Source organism: Carettochelys insculpta, chromosome 9 (assembly GCF_033958435.1).
Source record: "Carettochelys insculpta isolate YL-2023 chromosome 9, ASM3395843v1, whole genome shotgun sequence".
Lineage (NCBI taxonomy): Eukaryota > Metazoa > Chordata > Testudines > Carettochelyidae > Carettochelys > Carettochelys insculpta.
Window position 1 is genome coordinate 65,315,759 of NC_134145.1, and position 18,396 is coordinate 65,334,154.

General features: G+C 49.8%; 1 protein-coding gene and 1 long non-coding RNA gene across 3 annotated transcripts in view; one reads left to right on the forward strand and one right to left on the reverse strand.

Annotated features, from left to right (window-relative positions):
• Positions 1-392: 392 nt before the first annotated feature.
• The window catches only part of OLFML2B (olfactomedin like 2B), a 42,003-nt gene continuing 23,999 nt past the window's right edge, over positions 393-18,396 (forward strand). The window contains exons 1-3 of one of the 2 annotated variants that reach the window (XM_075002743.1): positions 393-1,128; positions 2,683-2,946; positions 11,387-11,494. In XM_075002743.1, coding sequence (XP_074858844.1) covers positions 955-1,128; positions 2,683-2,946; positions 11,387-11,494 — 546 coding nt within the window. In that variant the 5' untranslated portion in view covers positions 393-954. The remainder of the gene's footprint in view (positions 1,129-2,682; positions 2,947-11,386; positions 11,495-18,396) is intronic. The other variant, XM_075002744.1, reaches the window with a different exon arrangement.
• LOC142017652 (uncharacterized) lies at positions 9,511-16,861 on the reverse strand. The gene is made up of 3 exons (XR_012646572.1): positions 16,312-16,861; positions 14,926-15,080; positions 9,511-10,782 (listed from the first exon to the last, which is right to left on the reverse strand). It is a non-coding gene; the product is annotated as an uncharacterized LOC142017652 (long non-coding RNA).

The following is an 18,396-nucleotide window of genomic DNA, read 5'->3' on the forward strand; positions in this document are numbered from 1 at the left end:
CTGTGGCTCTGGTAGCAGCAGTGCACTCACCGGACTGCCACCAGGGGAGGAGTCCTAACCCTTCCAGTGGCCCTTCCCACCACCACCCATCTATGAAGCCCGAACACCCCGACGCCAACATTAAGTTCCTGCAGCCTTGTGGCACCTCACAGACGAACAGATCGGCACCTCTGAGAATTAACGTCCTGGACACCACAACCAGCATCAAACCGAAACCCTACAGCCCCCCGCAAGCCACCACGCCTGCCCACACGGGTGCAGGGACCACCCCAAGCACAGCCGGCAGTGCGTATCGGCAGCCGGGCCCTCCCCTAAACACACGTTCTTCGGAGCGAGTCGGAGCGCGGTTCCAAGCCGCGAGCAGCGCGGTGCAGCCACGTAGCTGCCACCGGGGGGCACCGCGCTCCCATCGTGGGAACGAATCCCCGAGAGGCGCCGAGCGGAGGCGAGCCCCGGGCTGCAAAGCCGCAGCTGGGGGGCGGCAGGAGTCTCTCCGCGGCCTGTGTCCCACGGGCTGCGGCGGCCGGGAGCCGGCACCCCGCCGGGGCTGCTGCTGCTGCAGTCCCACGCGGCGCCCGGGAGCGGGGCGACCGGCCAGGCCAGGTGTGAGCGCGGAGCCCGGGTCCGGCGCTGCCCGGGGAGATCCGGGGGCTCAGCCTGCCGCGACCTCGGACACAACTGCACGTGCTGCTCGGCCGCCCGCCCCGAGCCCGCAATGCGCCCCGCTCCCGCCGAGCCTCCCCGCTGAGCCGGGCCTCAGCCTCGCCGCAGCCCCGGCCGAGCGAGCCGCGACAGCCTGGCTCCTCCTCCTGCCCCTGCCCCTGCCCTGCGCCGCCGCCGCCACTCGCCGGGGAAGCGCGGCCGCCTGCGCCAGCGGAGCCTGCGCCTGGCCGGCTGGGACATGTGCGGCGCGCCCCGGCTGCGCCCCTAGCCCGCGGGAGCGCCCGGAGCCCCATGGCCCCGCCGCTGGTGCTGCTGTGCTGCTGCGCGGCGCTGGCGGCTGCGGACTGGAGCGCGCCCCCCACCCGGCCCGCCGCGCCGCCCGCCGGGCTCCCGGAGGACGAGCTGCTGCAGAACGAAGCGGACAACCAGGAGAACGTCCTGTCCCAGGTACCGCCAGCAGGCTTGGTGAGCCCCGGCCCGGCCGCGCGTCTTAGCTCCCGGCGGTGCCAAGCGCGGCCCCTGTTCGCTGCCGGGGCGCGGGGAGCCGGAGGGGTTCGTTATTCCCCAGTGCTCGGCGCTGCACATGCCTAATGATCGCTCCCATGTTAATACCCGTCCTTCTCCGGGGCTTTACCTGCGGCCGAGGAGCTGCTGCAGAGGGAACTGGAGAATCAACTCTCAGCCCCTCTGCTGACAGGCTGACTACAAGTGGGAATATCCCAGGGGCACCAGTCAGCCTGGAGCTTCTGACGCTGGGGACCGTGACCTGTCAGCCTCCCCGCAGGCCCCCTTCACCTCCTGCCTTTGTAATTGTATTCCTATAGAAATGTGCTTTTACTTTTTACTTTGATGCATCTGATGAAGCAGGTCTTTGCCCACGAAAGCTTATGCTCAAAAAAATCAGTTAGCGTATACAGTGCCACGGGACTTCTTGTTTTTGCAGCTACAGACTAACACGACTACCTCTCTGCTACTTACAGGGGGTGGTCAGTGGTGTGAAAGGGGTCACCAGTGCAACCCTTTGAGAACCACTGGGTAGCCTCTTGGTCCCAGAATGTTAGCCTGACAAGCTGGTGGGGCTGTAATTTGTACTGGACCAGTTTCTGTGGGTGAGAGAAGTGAGCCTTCCAGCTCGTTCTGAGCTATTCTTCGGACCATAAGTCTTGGCTGCTCTGGTGTCTGTGTGTTTTGTACACCAGTCAGACCTGCGTGCAAACTTGTCTCTCTCACCCACAGAAGTTGGTCCAATCAAAGATATTACCGCCTCCCCCTGCCCCCAGCCCTTGTCTCAAGACAAGAGCATCTGGATTAAAGCAGCAGAGTTCAGGGTGTGTTCTGGTCTAGATTTGGCAAACATCTTGCACTGCACCGCCTATCCCTGAAAACAGCTAATTTAGATGAATATTGAAAACATACAGCCAAGTTATTTTGTACTTAAGTTTCATGACTGATTTCTGTGAACTGCCATGAAGGAGACCCCTGGAACTGTAGAAGACTATTAGCAATGATATATTACCAGGAAGTACATGGGTATTAGAAATGACACATTGATAGGAAGTAAATGGGTTATATTTATGCACTATTCTAGACCACAAATCGACTCCCTTAACTCCTAAAACCCACCCAAGTAGGGCACCTTCTAGGTAGTTGCAAAAAATTTGGTAGATTAACTGATAAAATCAGGGTATTAATATACATTCTGGTGGCTTTGTCCTTTTGTTTAAATTTTAACATAGCCAAACCCTTTGTAGCTAACCAGTGTTTGGGTTTGAGCAGTATCTTTTTCATGGGTGAAAGGAAATACCCCTCCACCCCCAGAAATACCTCTTTCCCAAATAGCTAAGGAGCAAAAATCCAAGCACTCTCAAGGAAATGTTAGAGTCAGCAATCTGTGTAAGCAGTGACCTGTTTCTGCAAGGGTCAGAGTGTCTAAGCTCTCACTAAAACTTTACAAAGCAAACAAAAAGCAAAATCTGATGTTAGGTGCACACTGATGCATTGTGGTTTTTTTGTGATTAGTTGCTAGGTGACTATGACAAGGTGAAAGCAGTATCTGAAGGCTCCAACTGTCAGTGCAAGTGTCTGGTCAGACCCCTGGGCCGAGGCGCATGCCAAAGAATTAATGAAGGCGCTTCCAAAGCAGAGGATTTTTACACTGTAGAAACCATCACATCAGGGCCTGACTGCAAGTGTGCCTGTGTGGCTCCTCCTTCTGCTCTGAATCCTTGTGAGGGGGACTTCAGGTTGAAGAAGCTGCGGGAAGCAGAGAGCAGTGACTTAAAGGTACCAGTCTCCTTCCTTTTCTGCAGGAGTACATGGTTGCAAAAGACAATGTGCAGTTGAAACAGGCATGGCTCAGCTCCGTTAGATGGTATGCTAACCTAGATCAATTGCCTCTGAGGGCAAAGCTGCTGCTAACAAGTTTTGGCTGTAATGATGTGCGGGAAGTCTCATCTACACGAGGGAAACTGCTGCCACCAGCTAGGGAGCACTAAAATGTCCCCAGATGAAAGAAAGACAATGCTTTCCTCAGCACTATGCACAGCATAGCTCCTACCTGCACAGCAGTGATTTGTACTGACTCAGTGTAGAAGTACTGCTGGCGTCTGTGGAAGTTGCACAGGCAGACATGAATGGCAGGTATCATAGACCAGAGAAGGCTGCCTCTCTGGACAGCCAGGCTCCCACCCTGAGGCCCTTCTCCACACCTGCACTTCCCCCGTGGCCCTCTGCATGCTGCCCCTCTTTCCACCCTCGCTCAGCCTCTCCCCCAAAAGCCAGCTGGGGCTAGTGTGGGTGTGGGGCTCGGACCAGTGGATGGGTTGCTACTTGTGCTGGAGAGGCTGGGGTGAGGCACCTCTGGTTGCAGTGAGGGGCTCAGGTCTCCATGGGGTGGTAGGGGCAGGGCTGGTTGGAGCTGGGACATACCCTTCCTGATGGATGGATTCATGCTCTCCCGATGCATGCAGAAGAGTACAGAATGCGCAATAGATCTGAAATCTGTAATGTTGAAAAGCTATTAATGAGTGGATTGGGGAGAAGAATGTTGCCCTGAAAGTATAGAATATCCATGACAGATATTGCCTGTTCCAGCCTGAAACCTAGCCCAGTAGGCTTTGCCAACTCAGAATAACATCACCAGTATCTTTTAAAGCTGTTTTCCTGCTTTTGCTGCACTTTAATTATCAGATGGATTTTTGCAAATGTTCTCTCTTGGCTGCTCCTGTCTCTGCCTGTTTTATACATCAGTCTAGCTTAAAGGAGCCATAAGGGAGTGATTTAATGAACACACCACAGTGGAGTCACTCCTAAAGCTGACACTCAATCCTTGAGGTGCATTGTTTTCTCAGGGTGCTATAGCTCTGGCCATGTGAAATTCTCATTTGCTCTTCTGTGGATTCTGAGCCCCAGAGTGAGTGGAGCCAAGGATGGCACTTCCCTGTGTTAAGCAGTGACTGCACTGCACTCCATTGGAGGTGTGTGTACAGATGAGTCTATAAGGCATTCTGGGTTGCCTCGGGATAAAGGTAACAATGAAAATCTACGATCATTGTTGCACTGGTGCAGGATGAAACGGTCAGTAGGTCTTTCCCATTTTGATTTTTTGTGACTCTACAATAACATACAGTAGGCCTCGATTTACTCACCCTCGTGTAACTGGAACTTTGTGTAAGTCAGGGGCAGCTTTTTCCCCAGCAGAATGCATGTTCTGCAGCCATGGAAGCAGCAGGAGCACCTGCAGCTCCTTTTGAAAGGTAAGTCCTGGAGTTTGGGGATGGGTTGGAGCTGCAGGGGCACAGAGGGTGGGGATTTGAGCTGGAGCCGCACACGGGGGCGGGGGTTTGAGCCGGAGCCACATATGGGGGTGATGAGCCAGGTCGCAGGGGGTTTGAACTGGGGCAGGGGGGTTGAGCCCTAGCTGCACACAGAGTGGGGGTTGAGCCAGAGCCACAAGTGGGGGAGGTGAGCTGGGCCATGGTCAGGTGGTGAGCTGGCAGGGGGTTTGAACGAGGTCTGGGAGGGATTGAGATGGAGCCGCGTGTGAGGGGTGGTGAGCCAGAGCCGGGTGCAGTGGTGCAGGGTTAGCTGGAGCCATGTGCAGGAGGTGAGCCGGCGGAGGGGCGTTGAATGAGGGCTGGGCTGGGTTGAGCCGGAGCCGTGCGTGAGGGGTGGTGAGCCGGAGCCAGGTGCAGGATTAGCCGGAGCCATGTGTGGGTGGTGAGCGGGGCTGGGAGGGGATCAAACCAGGGCCGAGGGGGTTGAGCCAGGGCCAGTGGAAGCGGGATTTCGAGTGGCGCTTAACTCGCATTAATAAGAGTTAAGCGCAATTTGCAATCATGCATTTCGAGGGTTTACTGTATTACCTCTTTGCTTTCCAATGACACAGTGAACAGTAATCAACAAGTCTGTGGGCTTAGCAGCTGCCGAGGGTCGGTCTCTTTTTTGTGAGGTAGTTTGAAATTCAGGTGACAGACCCATATGCTGAAGTTCTGTTTATCCCCAGGCATGCAACAGCAGTGTGAGCTTCTTGCAGAGCAGCCTGTCCCAGGCCCAGCACGGAGTGAGAGCCTGCCTAGGAGTTCTTTCTTCATCACTAGTTCAGCTTCCTGCCAGTTGTGGCATGGATATTTGTCATCTAGGAACGGGCTGAGCCCTGCCAGCTCAGTTCAGAATGATCCCTCAGCAGAGTTAGCCAAACTTTTTTTGCAGCAGAAATTGAGCTGCAGAAGCTGTAAGACCAGGCTCTCTCTCCCAGTGGGCAATGTTTGCTGTTGCCAGACAGGCCAGTGACATTTCTTGTCCAAGAGGAAACCACATACTGAAAACCCAGGCAGGGAAAGACGGGCACTAGTGGGTTCTAAGCTTTTGCCTTGGGAAACGAATCACTGAGTCATAGATATTAAGGCCAGAAGGGTCCCCCGAGACTGTCCTGTGTTACCCACAGAATAGTAGTAGTAGGCATCCTTCAGTCTGCATAGACTATGGATCGTGCCCTTAATAGTTTCAATTGAGGACTTCATTTACAGTGTCTACTGTGACTATGAAGACCCACACGAGAGTGACAGTCCTTGCTGCATCTCTTGCAGATGTGGTGGGTATCTGGCAAGTCCTTAGTGTGGTTTCTGTGCGCTCGCTTCTCCTCTGCTAGCTGTCTGATTCTCATCTCGCCCTTCTGAAGGGCCTTGTGTAACCCCTGCCTCCATCTGCTGCGGTCGTCTGCTAGTTCTTCCCAGTTGTCCAGCTTGATGGTACCTCTCTGAGGTCTCTCTTGCAGACATCTTTGCAGCGCAACCCACAGAGTGCAATACCATGAACCTTCCAGAAAGGTTGGATTTGAAAACAGCAAGGAATGGAGAATCCATCGCTTCCCTTGGGCATTTGTCCCAGTAGGTAATCGCCCTGCCTGTTAGAAATGTGGCCTTATTTACCATTGGGGTTGCTGTGGCTTCAACTTCCAGCCATGGGTTCTTGTTCTGCCTTTCTCTGCTCGATTAAAGAGCCCTTTAGTATCCACTGTTTTCTCCCTGTGGGGGTTTTGGCAACCCCCAGATCAAGTCACCACTCGATGTTTTTATTAAGATGAAATGATGGAGCTGGAGCTCTCCAGAATTTTACCGGCTCTTTTTTGCACCTTTTCTAATTTTTCGACGTCCTTTGTAAGATTTGGGCATTAGTCTCACCAAGGCCATATACAGAGAGAAAATCACCTCCCTCCTTTACTCTCGTGTTTAGACCTCCAAGCATCATGTTCTCTTTCTGTCACAGTGCCAGACCCGGAGCTCCTGTTTAGTTTCCCATCCAAGGTACAGTCTCTCCTGCTGCAGGGGTGGCCTGCAGTCTTTGCTCTTCAATGCACAGTTGTTCAGGACTGGATGGCTGGCAGGGCTGTCAATGGACTCTACAACTTTTCTTTGCTAGGTCAGTGGTGCATATCCAGCCTCTAACATATCAACAATGTAATGATCTGATGGTTGTTTGGTACTTTATGTAAGATCTGTTGATGGTCTCAGTCCAGTTCCTAATGGAGAGTAGGTGAATCTCCACAAAGCAGACTGTCACAAAAAGTTGCACTGTCATTTAGCACAAAGTCTGGCCTGGTGGCAGGCTTAGCGGGGTTGCCACAGAGCCTGGGATGGCAGGACACTAGCTCTGCTCAGAGTGTTGCCTGGATTAAGGTCCATTGTCAGAGGTCTCTGGTTAGCACTCTGATCCCAAAATACAAAGATACAGGGAGAGAATATTTTTCAACCACCATTCCAGAGGATGTGTGTCCATGCTGTTGATGGGTTTTACTTGATAATGAGCCAAAGCAGAACAGACCAGTGCATTTTCATTTTCATCGTCTAAGTCAGATGTCACCAGCAGAAGACTTTTTTTTTTGTGGTGGTTCAGGTTCTGTAGTTTCTACATTGGAGTATTGCTCTTTAAGAGCTTCTGAGGGCATGTTTCACACCTCCCTGTCAGATTTTGGACAGCACTTTAGATCCTTAAACCTTGGGTTGAGTACTGTAGCTATTTTTAGAAATCTCAAATTGGTACCATCTTTGTGTTTTGTCAAATCTCCTATGACAGTGTAGCCAGACAAAAATCTCCCCACTACAGACCAGCTTTTGCCTCCCCTCTAAGGTGCCTCAGAGCACACAGGGCACTGAAAAGCAGTTAAACAGCACAATCTTTGATGCCTTCCTAAAGGGGCCCAGATGTGCTGGCTCATCATGACCCTGAGAAACAGAAAACACAGATAGAGGGCTAGCAGGCTAACCGTTAACGAAGGGCCTCAGAGAACTGCCGTTGGCTGGCATTAATGGAGTGATGCACCACACAGTTATCCCAGTATAGAAATCTCCACCCTTGTAAAAGAATGTCCTGTACTCCCAAATTGCTAAGAATTGCCCTTGTAAAAACTGGCGTCACAAAAGACAGACCAGTACGTTCTGACACCATAGATAAGAAAGAGCATATGTGACCCAAGGGGTATAAAGATGGGCCCAGCAGCACACTGACTCTGAGTGCATTCCCACCAACTACCTGCTGGTTGGGTCAGGTGATTGCCTCCCGAGGTCCACAACGGGGGATGTCCAACCTCGTATTCGTCTTTCTGCGGAATTGAGTGACCGATCCTGGCTTGGCTACGCTGGTATCGAGAGACACAAGGAGGGTAAGATGTACCCACATTAAGGTCTCTTTTTGGTGTACACAGTTAAAGAATTAGAGCTCTATAGATTGATGTCGTTGTATTGGATTGTAATGTAATCTGTTAACACCTGTACTCTGCTAGCATATAAGAAGTAGACAATAGCCTTTTGTAACCGCACGCTTATAACTGTAGCTTAATAAACTTGCAACTAGCTAAGATCTAAGCCTGACTGCTGTTACTCTTTGTCACTCCAACACAGCCGGCACAATCAAAAGAACTTTAACCGTTTGGTTACCACAGCCTGGCCATAGGTGGGGGTGCTGAGAGCCTAGCGTAGAGTCGTGCCGCCTCCATGGGGCAGACTCCTGGGGCGCCCGTCAGTCAATCCTGGCTGCCTGCTGTGAAGGAGCTCCCTGCTCTAGCAGTAAAAGACTCGGGTGTTTAGGACCCCGGGGCATCCGTCAGCCTGGCCCAGGCTGCCCGCTGTGAAGGAGCCCTGCGCTCTAGCAGTTAAAGACTCGGATGGTAACAAGGGCATAGTTGGTACCTCACCGCACATTACCCGGCCACCGGCTAACAGACAGTGTGTTTATTTTGAGCTTAGCAGGAACTCATAAGTGTAGAATCAAAGAAGCAGTGTTTGGTACACTGCAAAAGTATTATGTTCCTGTCTCAGAAAACTGATGTTAAACTGGCCAGGGACAAGCCTCTGGAGTCTTCTGTGGTAGGAGATGAAGCACTATTTGCTGTGTGAATCTTAGTGATATAGCTGGTGTCATCCAGGGTCACAGAACTGGGTGGGGAAAAGGGAGAAAAGACAAAGAGCAATACCCGCAGATTGAACTGGACCATTTCAGTGGATGACTGTACAGAGTCAAGCTCCTTGGGACTGTGGTGCTGCTGCCTGGAGATTTAATTTTCCATTTGCATCACCTCCCTGTGGTTTTAGTGGGCTGTGGGGGGCGGGGGGGCTTTCTTGGTTAAATGAATGCTCGACAAATTCAGTCCAGCTGCTTCCTTTTCCAGAAGAGGCATCTGATGAGTTAAAGCTGGAGGAAATGCTGAAGCCTCAGCAGGATGTTAATTTTAATTAGGCTAATGTACACCTCATCAACTTTTCACTGCTGATGATTCTTTCAGAGCATTAGCTAGACAGTCTGGAATTGTGGATGGTGTTTGTGCGTGGATCTCTGTAGAGTGCTGCCTTTTCTATCTTGAGTCCCATGCCCAAGTCTTGATCTCAAACCTTTTTCAGGGTCTGCAGTGTGCCAAGTTTTGTTTAATCCTGTGCACTTGTGTGCTGCTCTGGGGTGGAAGAGAACAAAAATGCTGGAACAGCTAGAAGAGAGCCTGTTCTCATGGCACATCCAGATAAGCTGAAACATATGGTGGGAGCTGAACCCACCCTCCTGAACTCAGAGGAGGCCACCCACAATCCCAGCCAATGCTGTTTCATTATTTATATCCCATTGTTATAGCTGTCATTTTCCCCCCGTGTCTATTGAAGATGTGCCACACTAGTGTTAAGCAGTAATCTGGCTTGTCCCATGTTCTTTCTTGAGTGGTGGCCAGTGTGTATGCTAAGAGGAGGTGTAGCCATTCATGCTCTAAATTGCCTAACTGTGTAATACCTTCCTGTTTGAATAGTAGCAGAGAGAGAGAGAGCCATGCTAGTCTATATACTATCAAAACAAAAAAGCAGTCAAGTAGCACTTTAACAAAGTAATTTATTAGGTGAGCTTTCGTGGGACAGACCCACTTCTTCAATGGTACCAGAACAGACTCAATATTTAAGGCACAGAGAACCAAAAACAGTAATCAAGGAGGACAAATCAGAAAAAAAATGATCAAGGTGAGCAAATCAGAGAGTGAAAGGGTTGTGGGGCGGAAGGTCAAGAATTAGATTAAGTCACGTATGCATATGAGCCCCTATAGTGACTCAGAAACTTTCCATCCCTGTTCAAACCACGTGTTAATGTGCCGAATTTGAATATAAAAGACAGCTTGGCTGTTTCCCTTTGAATAGCGGTGTGAAATTTTTTTTTCAGTAACACACATACTTTTAAGTCTTTAACAGAATGGCCCATTCCATTAAAATGTTGACTAACAGGTTTGTGGATCCGGAGTGTTTTGATGTCTGTTTTGTGCCCATTAATCCTTTGTCTAAGGGAGTTAGAAGTCTGTCCAATATACAAAGCATCTGGGCATTGTTGGCACATGATGGCATATATGATGTTAGTAGAGGAGCATGAGAAAGTGCCCGTGATTCTGTGAATAACCTGGTTAGGTCCAGTGATGGTATTTCCAGAGAAGGTATGTGGACAAAGCTGGCAGCAGGCTTTGTTGCAAGGAAAGGTTCCAGTACTGGTATTCCTGGGGTACAGACTGTGGCTGTTGGTGAGGATCCTCATGAGGTTGGTAGGTTGTCTGTAGGAGAGGACAGGCATGTCACCCAGGGCCTTCTGGAGTGTGGCATCCTGATTAAGGATAGGTTGTAGGTCTTTAATAATTCGTTGCAGTGGTTTGAGTTGGGGGCTGTAGGTAATGACCAGTGGTGTTCTGTTCTTGGCTTTTTCGGGCCAATCTTGGAGTAGCTGGTCTCTGGGTATTTGTCTGGCCCTGTTGATTTGTTTTTTTACTTCTCCTGGTGGGTAATTCGGGTTTATGAATATTTGGTAAAGATCTTGTAGTTTTTGGTCTCTGTCAGTTGGATCAGAGCAAATGCGATTGTATCTAAGAGCTTGACTGTAAACAATGGATCTAGTTATGTGTGCAGGATGGAAGCTAGAAGGGTGTAGGTAAGTATAGCGACCAGTAGGTTTTCGGTAGAGTGTGGTACTGATCAGGCCATCCTTGATTTGTACTGTAGTGTCCAGGAAATGTCTCTCTTGCGTGGAGTAATCGAGGCATAAGGTGATGGTGGAGTGTAGATTGTTAAAGTCTCTGTGGAATTCTTCTAGAGTCTCTGTACCATGGTTGTCCTAGTTGGTGAACAGTATAAATCCTTACACTATGTACTAATTTTAACACTGGCTAGCATAGGCATTAACTGTGCAGGTACTCCAGACTGGGAGCACCTGTAGAGACAAAAACATAGCGGTACTGGCAGCCCCCAATCAGCACCCCACTCCCCCAGTGCCTCCTTCCCACCAAAGGGCCCTGCAGCTCAGCAACTCTCCCTCTCTTTTTGCACCTTCTGCTCATCACAATCAGCTGTTTCATGGTATTGGGGAAGCTCTGGGAGGAGGAGAAATGAGGATGCAGCATGCTTAGGGGAGGGGGCAGGAAGAGGCAGGGTGGGGGTGGGGCCTTGAGGGTTTGGGGACCCCCCAGGCAGTTTTGCAAGTCAGTGCCTGTGTTGGCTGTTGTAAATGCAGCGGCTGTTGTGCCCCTGTAAATCCCTAAAATGCTCAGCTTGACTTTGAATGTTGTCTTCTAATTCCAAAATTCTCTAGGCTGCAGCTATGAAAGGAAAATTGTGTCTTAAAGCCAAGATGATATTGCATAGTAGGGAAGAATTGGGGGTGGGGGAGAGAAAGATGCAAATCCCATCTTGATTAACATTATTTCACCTTTGTTTTACAGCTATCCTCCATCGTAGACATGCTAGAAAGTGCTTTCTATGGCTTAGACCTCCTAAAGTTGCACTCCGTCACAACAAAATTGGTGGGCCGAGTGGAGAAGCTAGAGGAGGTAAGATGAGGTCCATTTCTTTCGCTTTGGGTTGTTGAGTTAGAGACGATATCATGCAAAATGAAGTGGCACCTAATTGTTTGGCTTCTGGAGCCAAATCGTGGCTTTCCATTCCTGGTGGGAGAATTGGTAATTCACCACCATTTCACTAACCATGTGGCCACACTCATCATGACCTCTGATTCGACATTTAGAGAAAAGAAATCAAGGGGTAATGTTTTCAGAAATAATTGAGTTTGTTAAGGGTCTTTAGGCACCTAAAAATGCATATTTTTTTTACAAATCCTGCTTGATGCCCGGTTGTTGCTTTAGAGGCTTAAAGACCTTTGAACATGGTCCATAGATGCCTAAGTTCTGTTGTCTTTCACTGAGGCTTAGATTCCTAAGTGCTTAAGTCACTTTTGAAAATGGAACATAAATTCCTAAATTATTTAAGAGTTTTTAAAAAAAAACTCCCCAGCCCGTGTTGCCAGTTCTCACAAGCCTTCAGATATTTCATTCTCTTCTTAAAGCCCCAATTTCTGGAATCACAACATTTTTGTGAGAATCTCATCTCTCATTTCAAAAGAGAAAGAAGGTCTTGTGGTTATGAAGAAAAGCTTGGAAATGTGACCTGAGTTTTAAAGACTAAACAATAAGAATTTCAAACGCTTTGTTTTTGAAGAGCTTCATGATTTTTTGGGGTGTGACTCATGGTTTTTGAATTCTGGGGTTGGCTATGCAGAGCCTGTTTCTAGTAATCCATGGGTGTGGTGAAAGATCACGTTCTAGTCAGACACAAACACACATGACATTTTGTAAAACAGTTGAGGCAGATCAATGAAAAGGGTCTCTCGAAAGGAGATTCAGGGTGTGGAGTTTGGTGCTGTGTTTGTGAATCTGGTGACTCCTGTCCTGCATGTAGGTTACTGTAAACAAGTGTGGTCTCTTGGGACACTCCTGAGAGTTCCTCGTTCCAGAGAAGGTAATCCTGTAAACTTCCAGTGTAAGCAATGTCCAAGTTAAGTCCCAAGCAGACTGCCAAGAGTTACAAAGAGAGCTCACAAAACAGCATGACTGGGCAACACAAATGCAGGTGAAATTCAGTGTTGATAAATGCAAAGTAGTGCACACTGGAAAACATAATCCCAACTATAGACACAAAATGATGACATCACTTTACTGTACAACCACCCAATAGAGAGAGCTCGGAGTCATTGTGGATAGCTCTTGGAAAGCATCCATTCAATGTTCAGCTGCTGTCAAAATAGCAAATAGAATTATGTGAATCCTTAAGAAATGGTTAGAGAATAAGACCGGAAAATATCATACTGCCTCAATGTAAATCCATGGTGCATGCGCATCTTGACTACTGCATGCAGATATGGTCACCCCATCTTAGTAAAAAAGATCTATTGGGATACGAAAACAATTCAGGAAAGTACAACAAAAGTTATTAGGGGCATGCAATGGCTTCCATATGAGGAGAGATTAATAAGATTGGGAATTTTCATCTTGGATAAGAGACAAATAAGTGTTATGATTGAGGTCTATAAAGCATGACTGATGTTTAGAAAGCAAATAAGGAAGTATTATTTACTCATAACGCAAGAACTGGGGGAGGGAGGTCGTGAAATGAAATTAATAGGCTGAAGGTTTAAAACATAGGAAAGGAAGTATTTGTTCACACAGTGTGTAGCCTTCCAGGAGGTACTTCAGCTGATCTAGAAATGTGCCTAGTTTTACAACAGGCTACATAAAAAACACTAGTAAAGTCAGTACAATCTAAAATTTCAGTCAGACAATGACTTGTTCCTACTGCTTCATATGCCTTACGCTGAAATGTAAGTACAATATTTCTATTCCAATTTATTTATTTGGTAATAAGATGGTAGAAAGTCAGCAAGTTTTCAGTAGTAGCCTTCTGTGATATTTAGCATGTTTTTGGAAGTAGTTTTTAAGTGAGGTGTAACTTGGTGTTACGCAAAACAAATCTGGTTCCTGCAAAGGGTACAGGAATCTGGAAAAGCTGAATTACATGTTTCAAGACTTCAGATCACTGTAGGACCATGTTTCTTAACTGTTGGTATGCGTACCCGAAGAGGCACTTGAGAAGTCTGGGGGTTCTTATATTTTTAAAGTGGTACCTATATATATATATATATATATATATATATATATATATATATTAAAAAAAAAAGTTCAGAAACACTGGTCTAAAGCATACAACTCCAATTCTGCCAGGCTTTCTAATCCCCTAGTGCCATGTACAGTTTTATCTGACTATGGCATGAGCATCCATTTCCAGGTAGTCTTGAGAGGCAGTAGGCAGGCAGCAGGTTTAAAGCAAACAAAAGGAAATACTTGTTCACACAAGGTACAGACAACCTGTGGAACTTCTTGATGGGCAGGGATGAAACCCCAACATTGGAGAGGGGCAGGGTTGTGTAGGGGAGAGAGGCAGGCAGCATGAAAGCAGGGACTGGGGTTAAGGAGCCGCGGGGACTGGGAGCCAAGGCACTGGAGGCCAATGCTCACCAGGCAGGGGAAGGGAGAGAGGGCTGGCACACGGCCTCTTCCTGCAGCGAGAGTTAGGACTCAGCCTTTTCATCGTTTTGCTGTCTGCAGTGCAGGGGCGTGCCCTGGCACTGCCTCCCCCTCCACCAGGCAGCCCAGCAGAGCTGGGGAGAGCCTTGTGCAGGTATTCATTCCACTACCCACAGATATCTGTGGTTAGGCAGGGCTCTGCAGACATCTGTTGTGTGTTGCACTAGTTGTATTGATGGCACTGGAAACTCCAGGCACAGAATGAATGTAGAGCAGGAAAGAGTAGGGTGACCATCCATCCCATGTTAGGTGGAATAGTCCCGTATTTGGGACTCCAAAAAGGCATCCCTACTTAGTTTTTAAGAGGGACTAGTTGTCCCGTATTTGAACCCAACTCTGCTGACCTTTTCCGCCAGTAGCTGTGCACACATGACTGCTGCTGGGAGTCACTTCCCTGAGCTGCAGGGGAGCATGGGTGGCCGCTGTGTCCCTGCCACTTGCCTGGGGCAGGCCGGCGGCTGCCACTTCCCTGGGCTCCTGGGCAGAGACAGCGGCTGCTGCTTTCTTCCTAGGGCTTGGTGGAGCTGGGAGGAGCTGCTCCTCACCGTATCTCCCTGTCCCATATTTGTGACAGCGAGGTATGGTCACCCTAGAAAGAGGCACATGCAGAGCGGGCAAAGAGACTTTTTCCATGGTGTTCAGAGCACTTGAGTGTTTGTCAGGTACATTGTGGTCATGGGATGAGAGTGGCTACTTAAGAAACTACCCTGGTGTCTCCAACTCTGTGACTCTGGGGTGATAAGATGTAGGGAGCTGGGAGTGATGAGACAAGTTCAGCAGGGCTGCCTGGGTGTAATCAAAAGAAGAATTTGGTCATGTAATTTCCTCAAGACTAATTAACTTACACTCATCTTGGGCCAAGTCCTGAATTCAGAAGAGTTGCTCCAGATTTACACCAGGGGAAACTGACAGCTGAATCTGGCCTTTTGTATCCTCTGCTAGGGCAAACTTTTGCTCATCTATCTCCATGCAGGTCGTGGTTCCAACATCCTTGTTCTTCCTGCAGCAAATTCACAGGCACAGGGAAAGCAGAACTTTGTAGTGGGGAGCAGTGAGCACAAGTCTGCCCCTTATTCTGTCAAGTCATTTCTGCCTTTTGAAACACAGTAAACCCTCGAAATGCACTATTTCGAGTGGTGCTTAACTCACGTTAACGTGAGTTAAGGGCAGCTCAAAATCTCACTCCTCTCAGCCCCCAGTTCAACTCCCGCCAGCCCTGCTCACCACCCGAGCAGGGCTTCGGCTCACCAACCCCATTCGTGGCTCTGGCTCAACCCCCCACTCCTCGTGCCTGGACTGGGGGGAGGGATAGCTCAGTTGTTTGAGCAGTGGCCTGTTATACCCAGGGTTGTGAGCCCAATCCTTGGGGAGCCCATTTAGGGATTGGGGCAAATAGATGTCAGGGATGATGCTTGGTCCTGCCAAGGGGGGCAGGGGGATGGACTAGATGACCTCCCAAGGTCCCTTCCAATTCTAGGAGATGTGCATTTCCAATATTCTATATTCTTTTTTATCCAGCTCAACACTCCCCCTGCTCTGGTTCAAACCCCCCCACCGGCTCATCACCCAAGCATGACTCCAGCTCACCAACCCCCCTGCTCTGGTTCAAACCCCCCACCGGCTCATCACCCAAGCATGACTCCAGCTCACCAACCCCCCTGCTCTGGTTCAAACCCCCCCACTGGCTCATCACCCAGGCATGACTCCAGCTCACCAACCCCCCTGCTCTGGTTCAAACCCCCCACCAGCTCATCACCCAGGCATGACTCCAGCTCACCAACCCCCCTGCTCTGGTTCAAACCCCCCACCGGCTCATCACCCAGGCATGACTCCAGCTCAACACTCCCCCTGCCCTGGTTCAAACCCCCCACCAGCTCATCCCCCAGGCATGACTCCAGCTCAACACCCCCACTGCAGCTCTGGCTCAACCCCCACCTCCGTGGGCAGCTCAAGCTCAACCCACCTGTGCACAGCTCTGGCTCACCACACACACACGTGGCCCCTATTCAATGCCTCCATGGCCTAGCTCACCACCCCTGTGCGTGGCTATAGCTCAAATTCTCCCCTGCCCTGTCTCAGTTCAACCGCCCCCCCATCGCGTGGCTCTGGCACAACTCCACCTCCTGCAACCCTAACCAACCCCAGGCTTAACACTCCTGCTGCTCTCCCATGGCTCCAACCCACCATCAGTCTTAACCCTCCCCAAAGCACCCCCACCATCCAGGACTTACCTTTCAATGGGAGCTCCAGGTGCTTCTGCTGCTTCTGTGACTGCAGAATACGCATTCCTCTGAGGAAAAGCCACCCCCAATGTACACAAAGTTTGAGTGATGTGAGGGTGAGGGGAATGGAACCCTCGTGTAAGCTGAAGCACCACTGTGCTGACAGTTACGCAGGAAACCCATTGTGGCGCAGCCAGAGAAGAAGTCAAGCCAGGGTGGGGGTCTCAAATAACAATAGAAACATTGGTACCCCTCACCCTCTTTTGTAGATCACCAGGAGTGGTCAGTCCAGTGGCACAAGACGCCACATTCACACACACCATTTTCAGATGCCTCGTCTTTGGCCTCTTGGCCGAGTTGTGCAACACTCTCCCGAGATGCTGTGTGTGTGGAATTTTGATGTTTTGAATCCATTGCAGTTGGCTCATGTTTAAGTCTTTTGGGGTGGGCCTGCATTTAACGGAATGTGGATTCACTTTCCTGGACAGAGTGTGAGAGGGCAAAGCGCCAGTATTTGTGCTGGGAACCTGATGTTACTGGAGTATAACAGAGTGCAAAGATTTACTGGCCACAGCTCTATTACATGGCATGAAAGAGAAAATGGTTTATGGAGAAACCTACTTAAAAATTAAGTTAAGGCCGGTAGCTTATCTTTCAAGATGGATGTTCACTCTGAGGTGTTATATGCTGAATTCAAGACAGAATATACCTCTCTTGCCATTATTTGCTCCTCTTGGGCACTAGATGCTGAACCTCTCTAGTTCAGCACTTTCTAGGACAGCATGTGCAAGGTTACCAGATTTCACTGGTTTCCATCCGCGTTGTTCTTTCCCTTTTGGTATTACTAAAGTGACATGCCTGTAAAGCCCATGGACGTGAAGTGAGTTTCATGATGATTGCACACAACACTGACTGTGAGAGCCACACGCTGGAGCCCCAGGTCCTACAAATGACCGTAGGAGCGCTGAGTGGTGTTCTCTGGGCAGCACTGAGAGCTGGGTGGTGTGAGGACTGGCTGACCCTAGCCCCGCCACCTCCAAGGCCCTGCCTCTGCTGGGGGCACAGAGAAGCCCCTCCCTGCCCTTGTCAGGGGCCCAGCAAAGCTGTTGGCTCTGCTGTCCATAGATAACTGCAGCCTGCCAATCACCCGCCAGCCTCAGTTACCACTTCCAGGGCGATCCAAGCACCCTCCCAGGCTAGGACGTTCACAGAAACAGGTGTTCTGCACTGCCCAGCTCTCTCCTGTAAAGGGTCAATGCACAACAGTTTGCTACCTTAATAGGAGTTACCCAACCCCTTTGGTTCAAACACAGTGCTGGCTTAGCTTGGATTCAAAGTAAAACAAGGTATTTAACTACCAAGGGATGGTTTTAAGTGAGTACAAGTCTAAGGTATTAAAGTCTGAAATGCTATAAGAGAAATAAAGACAAAATCCTTTCTAGGAACTGATTTTAACAAGTCAGCCTTGAGTTAAAGTAAAATCCTCACTGCTTGTTCCCTGCACTAGGACCAGCCATACTCTCCAGACAGACTATAGCTAACTACCATGGCAGTGCTCCTTGCCAGTGAGTTCAGGAGGGTTTTAGGTGCCAGAGGATGGGGACAGCACATGACTCAGTGCAACTAGCTTGAACTTCTGCAGACTGGTCCTGAGCACAGCTCGGCTTGCTGTTTGATTGCACCCAGGATGGTGGTAACTGCCAAGGGAGTGTTGTGTCAGCCTTTCCCCAGCACTTTGAGCTGAGGTGGCAGCACCAGCTCAGACTGTGACAGCACAGAACAGCTGCTTCCCCACAGAGCCCCCACCCCTGCGGCCACACGTCCCATCCCTGGCGCTGGCTCAGACAGTTACCCTTGTGTTATTGGACTGTGATGTTATTTGATTAAAACAGGACCAAGGATTCAGGAGCCAATTGGTCCAATCCCCAGCCCTGCCAATTCCATCCCACAAACCCTGCCAGAGCCCCGAGCCCCACCACCACGGCCACCCCTCCGGGCTAGCCCTCAGCCCTGCCACTTCCATACGCCCTGCCTGCTGGAGCCCAGAGCCCCTGCCCCAAGCTAGCCCCCAGCCCTGGGGCTCTGGGAGGGAGG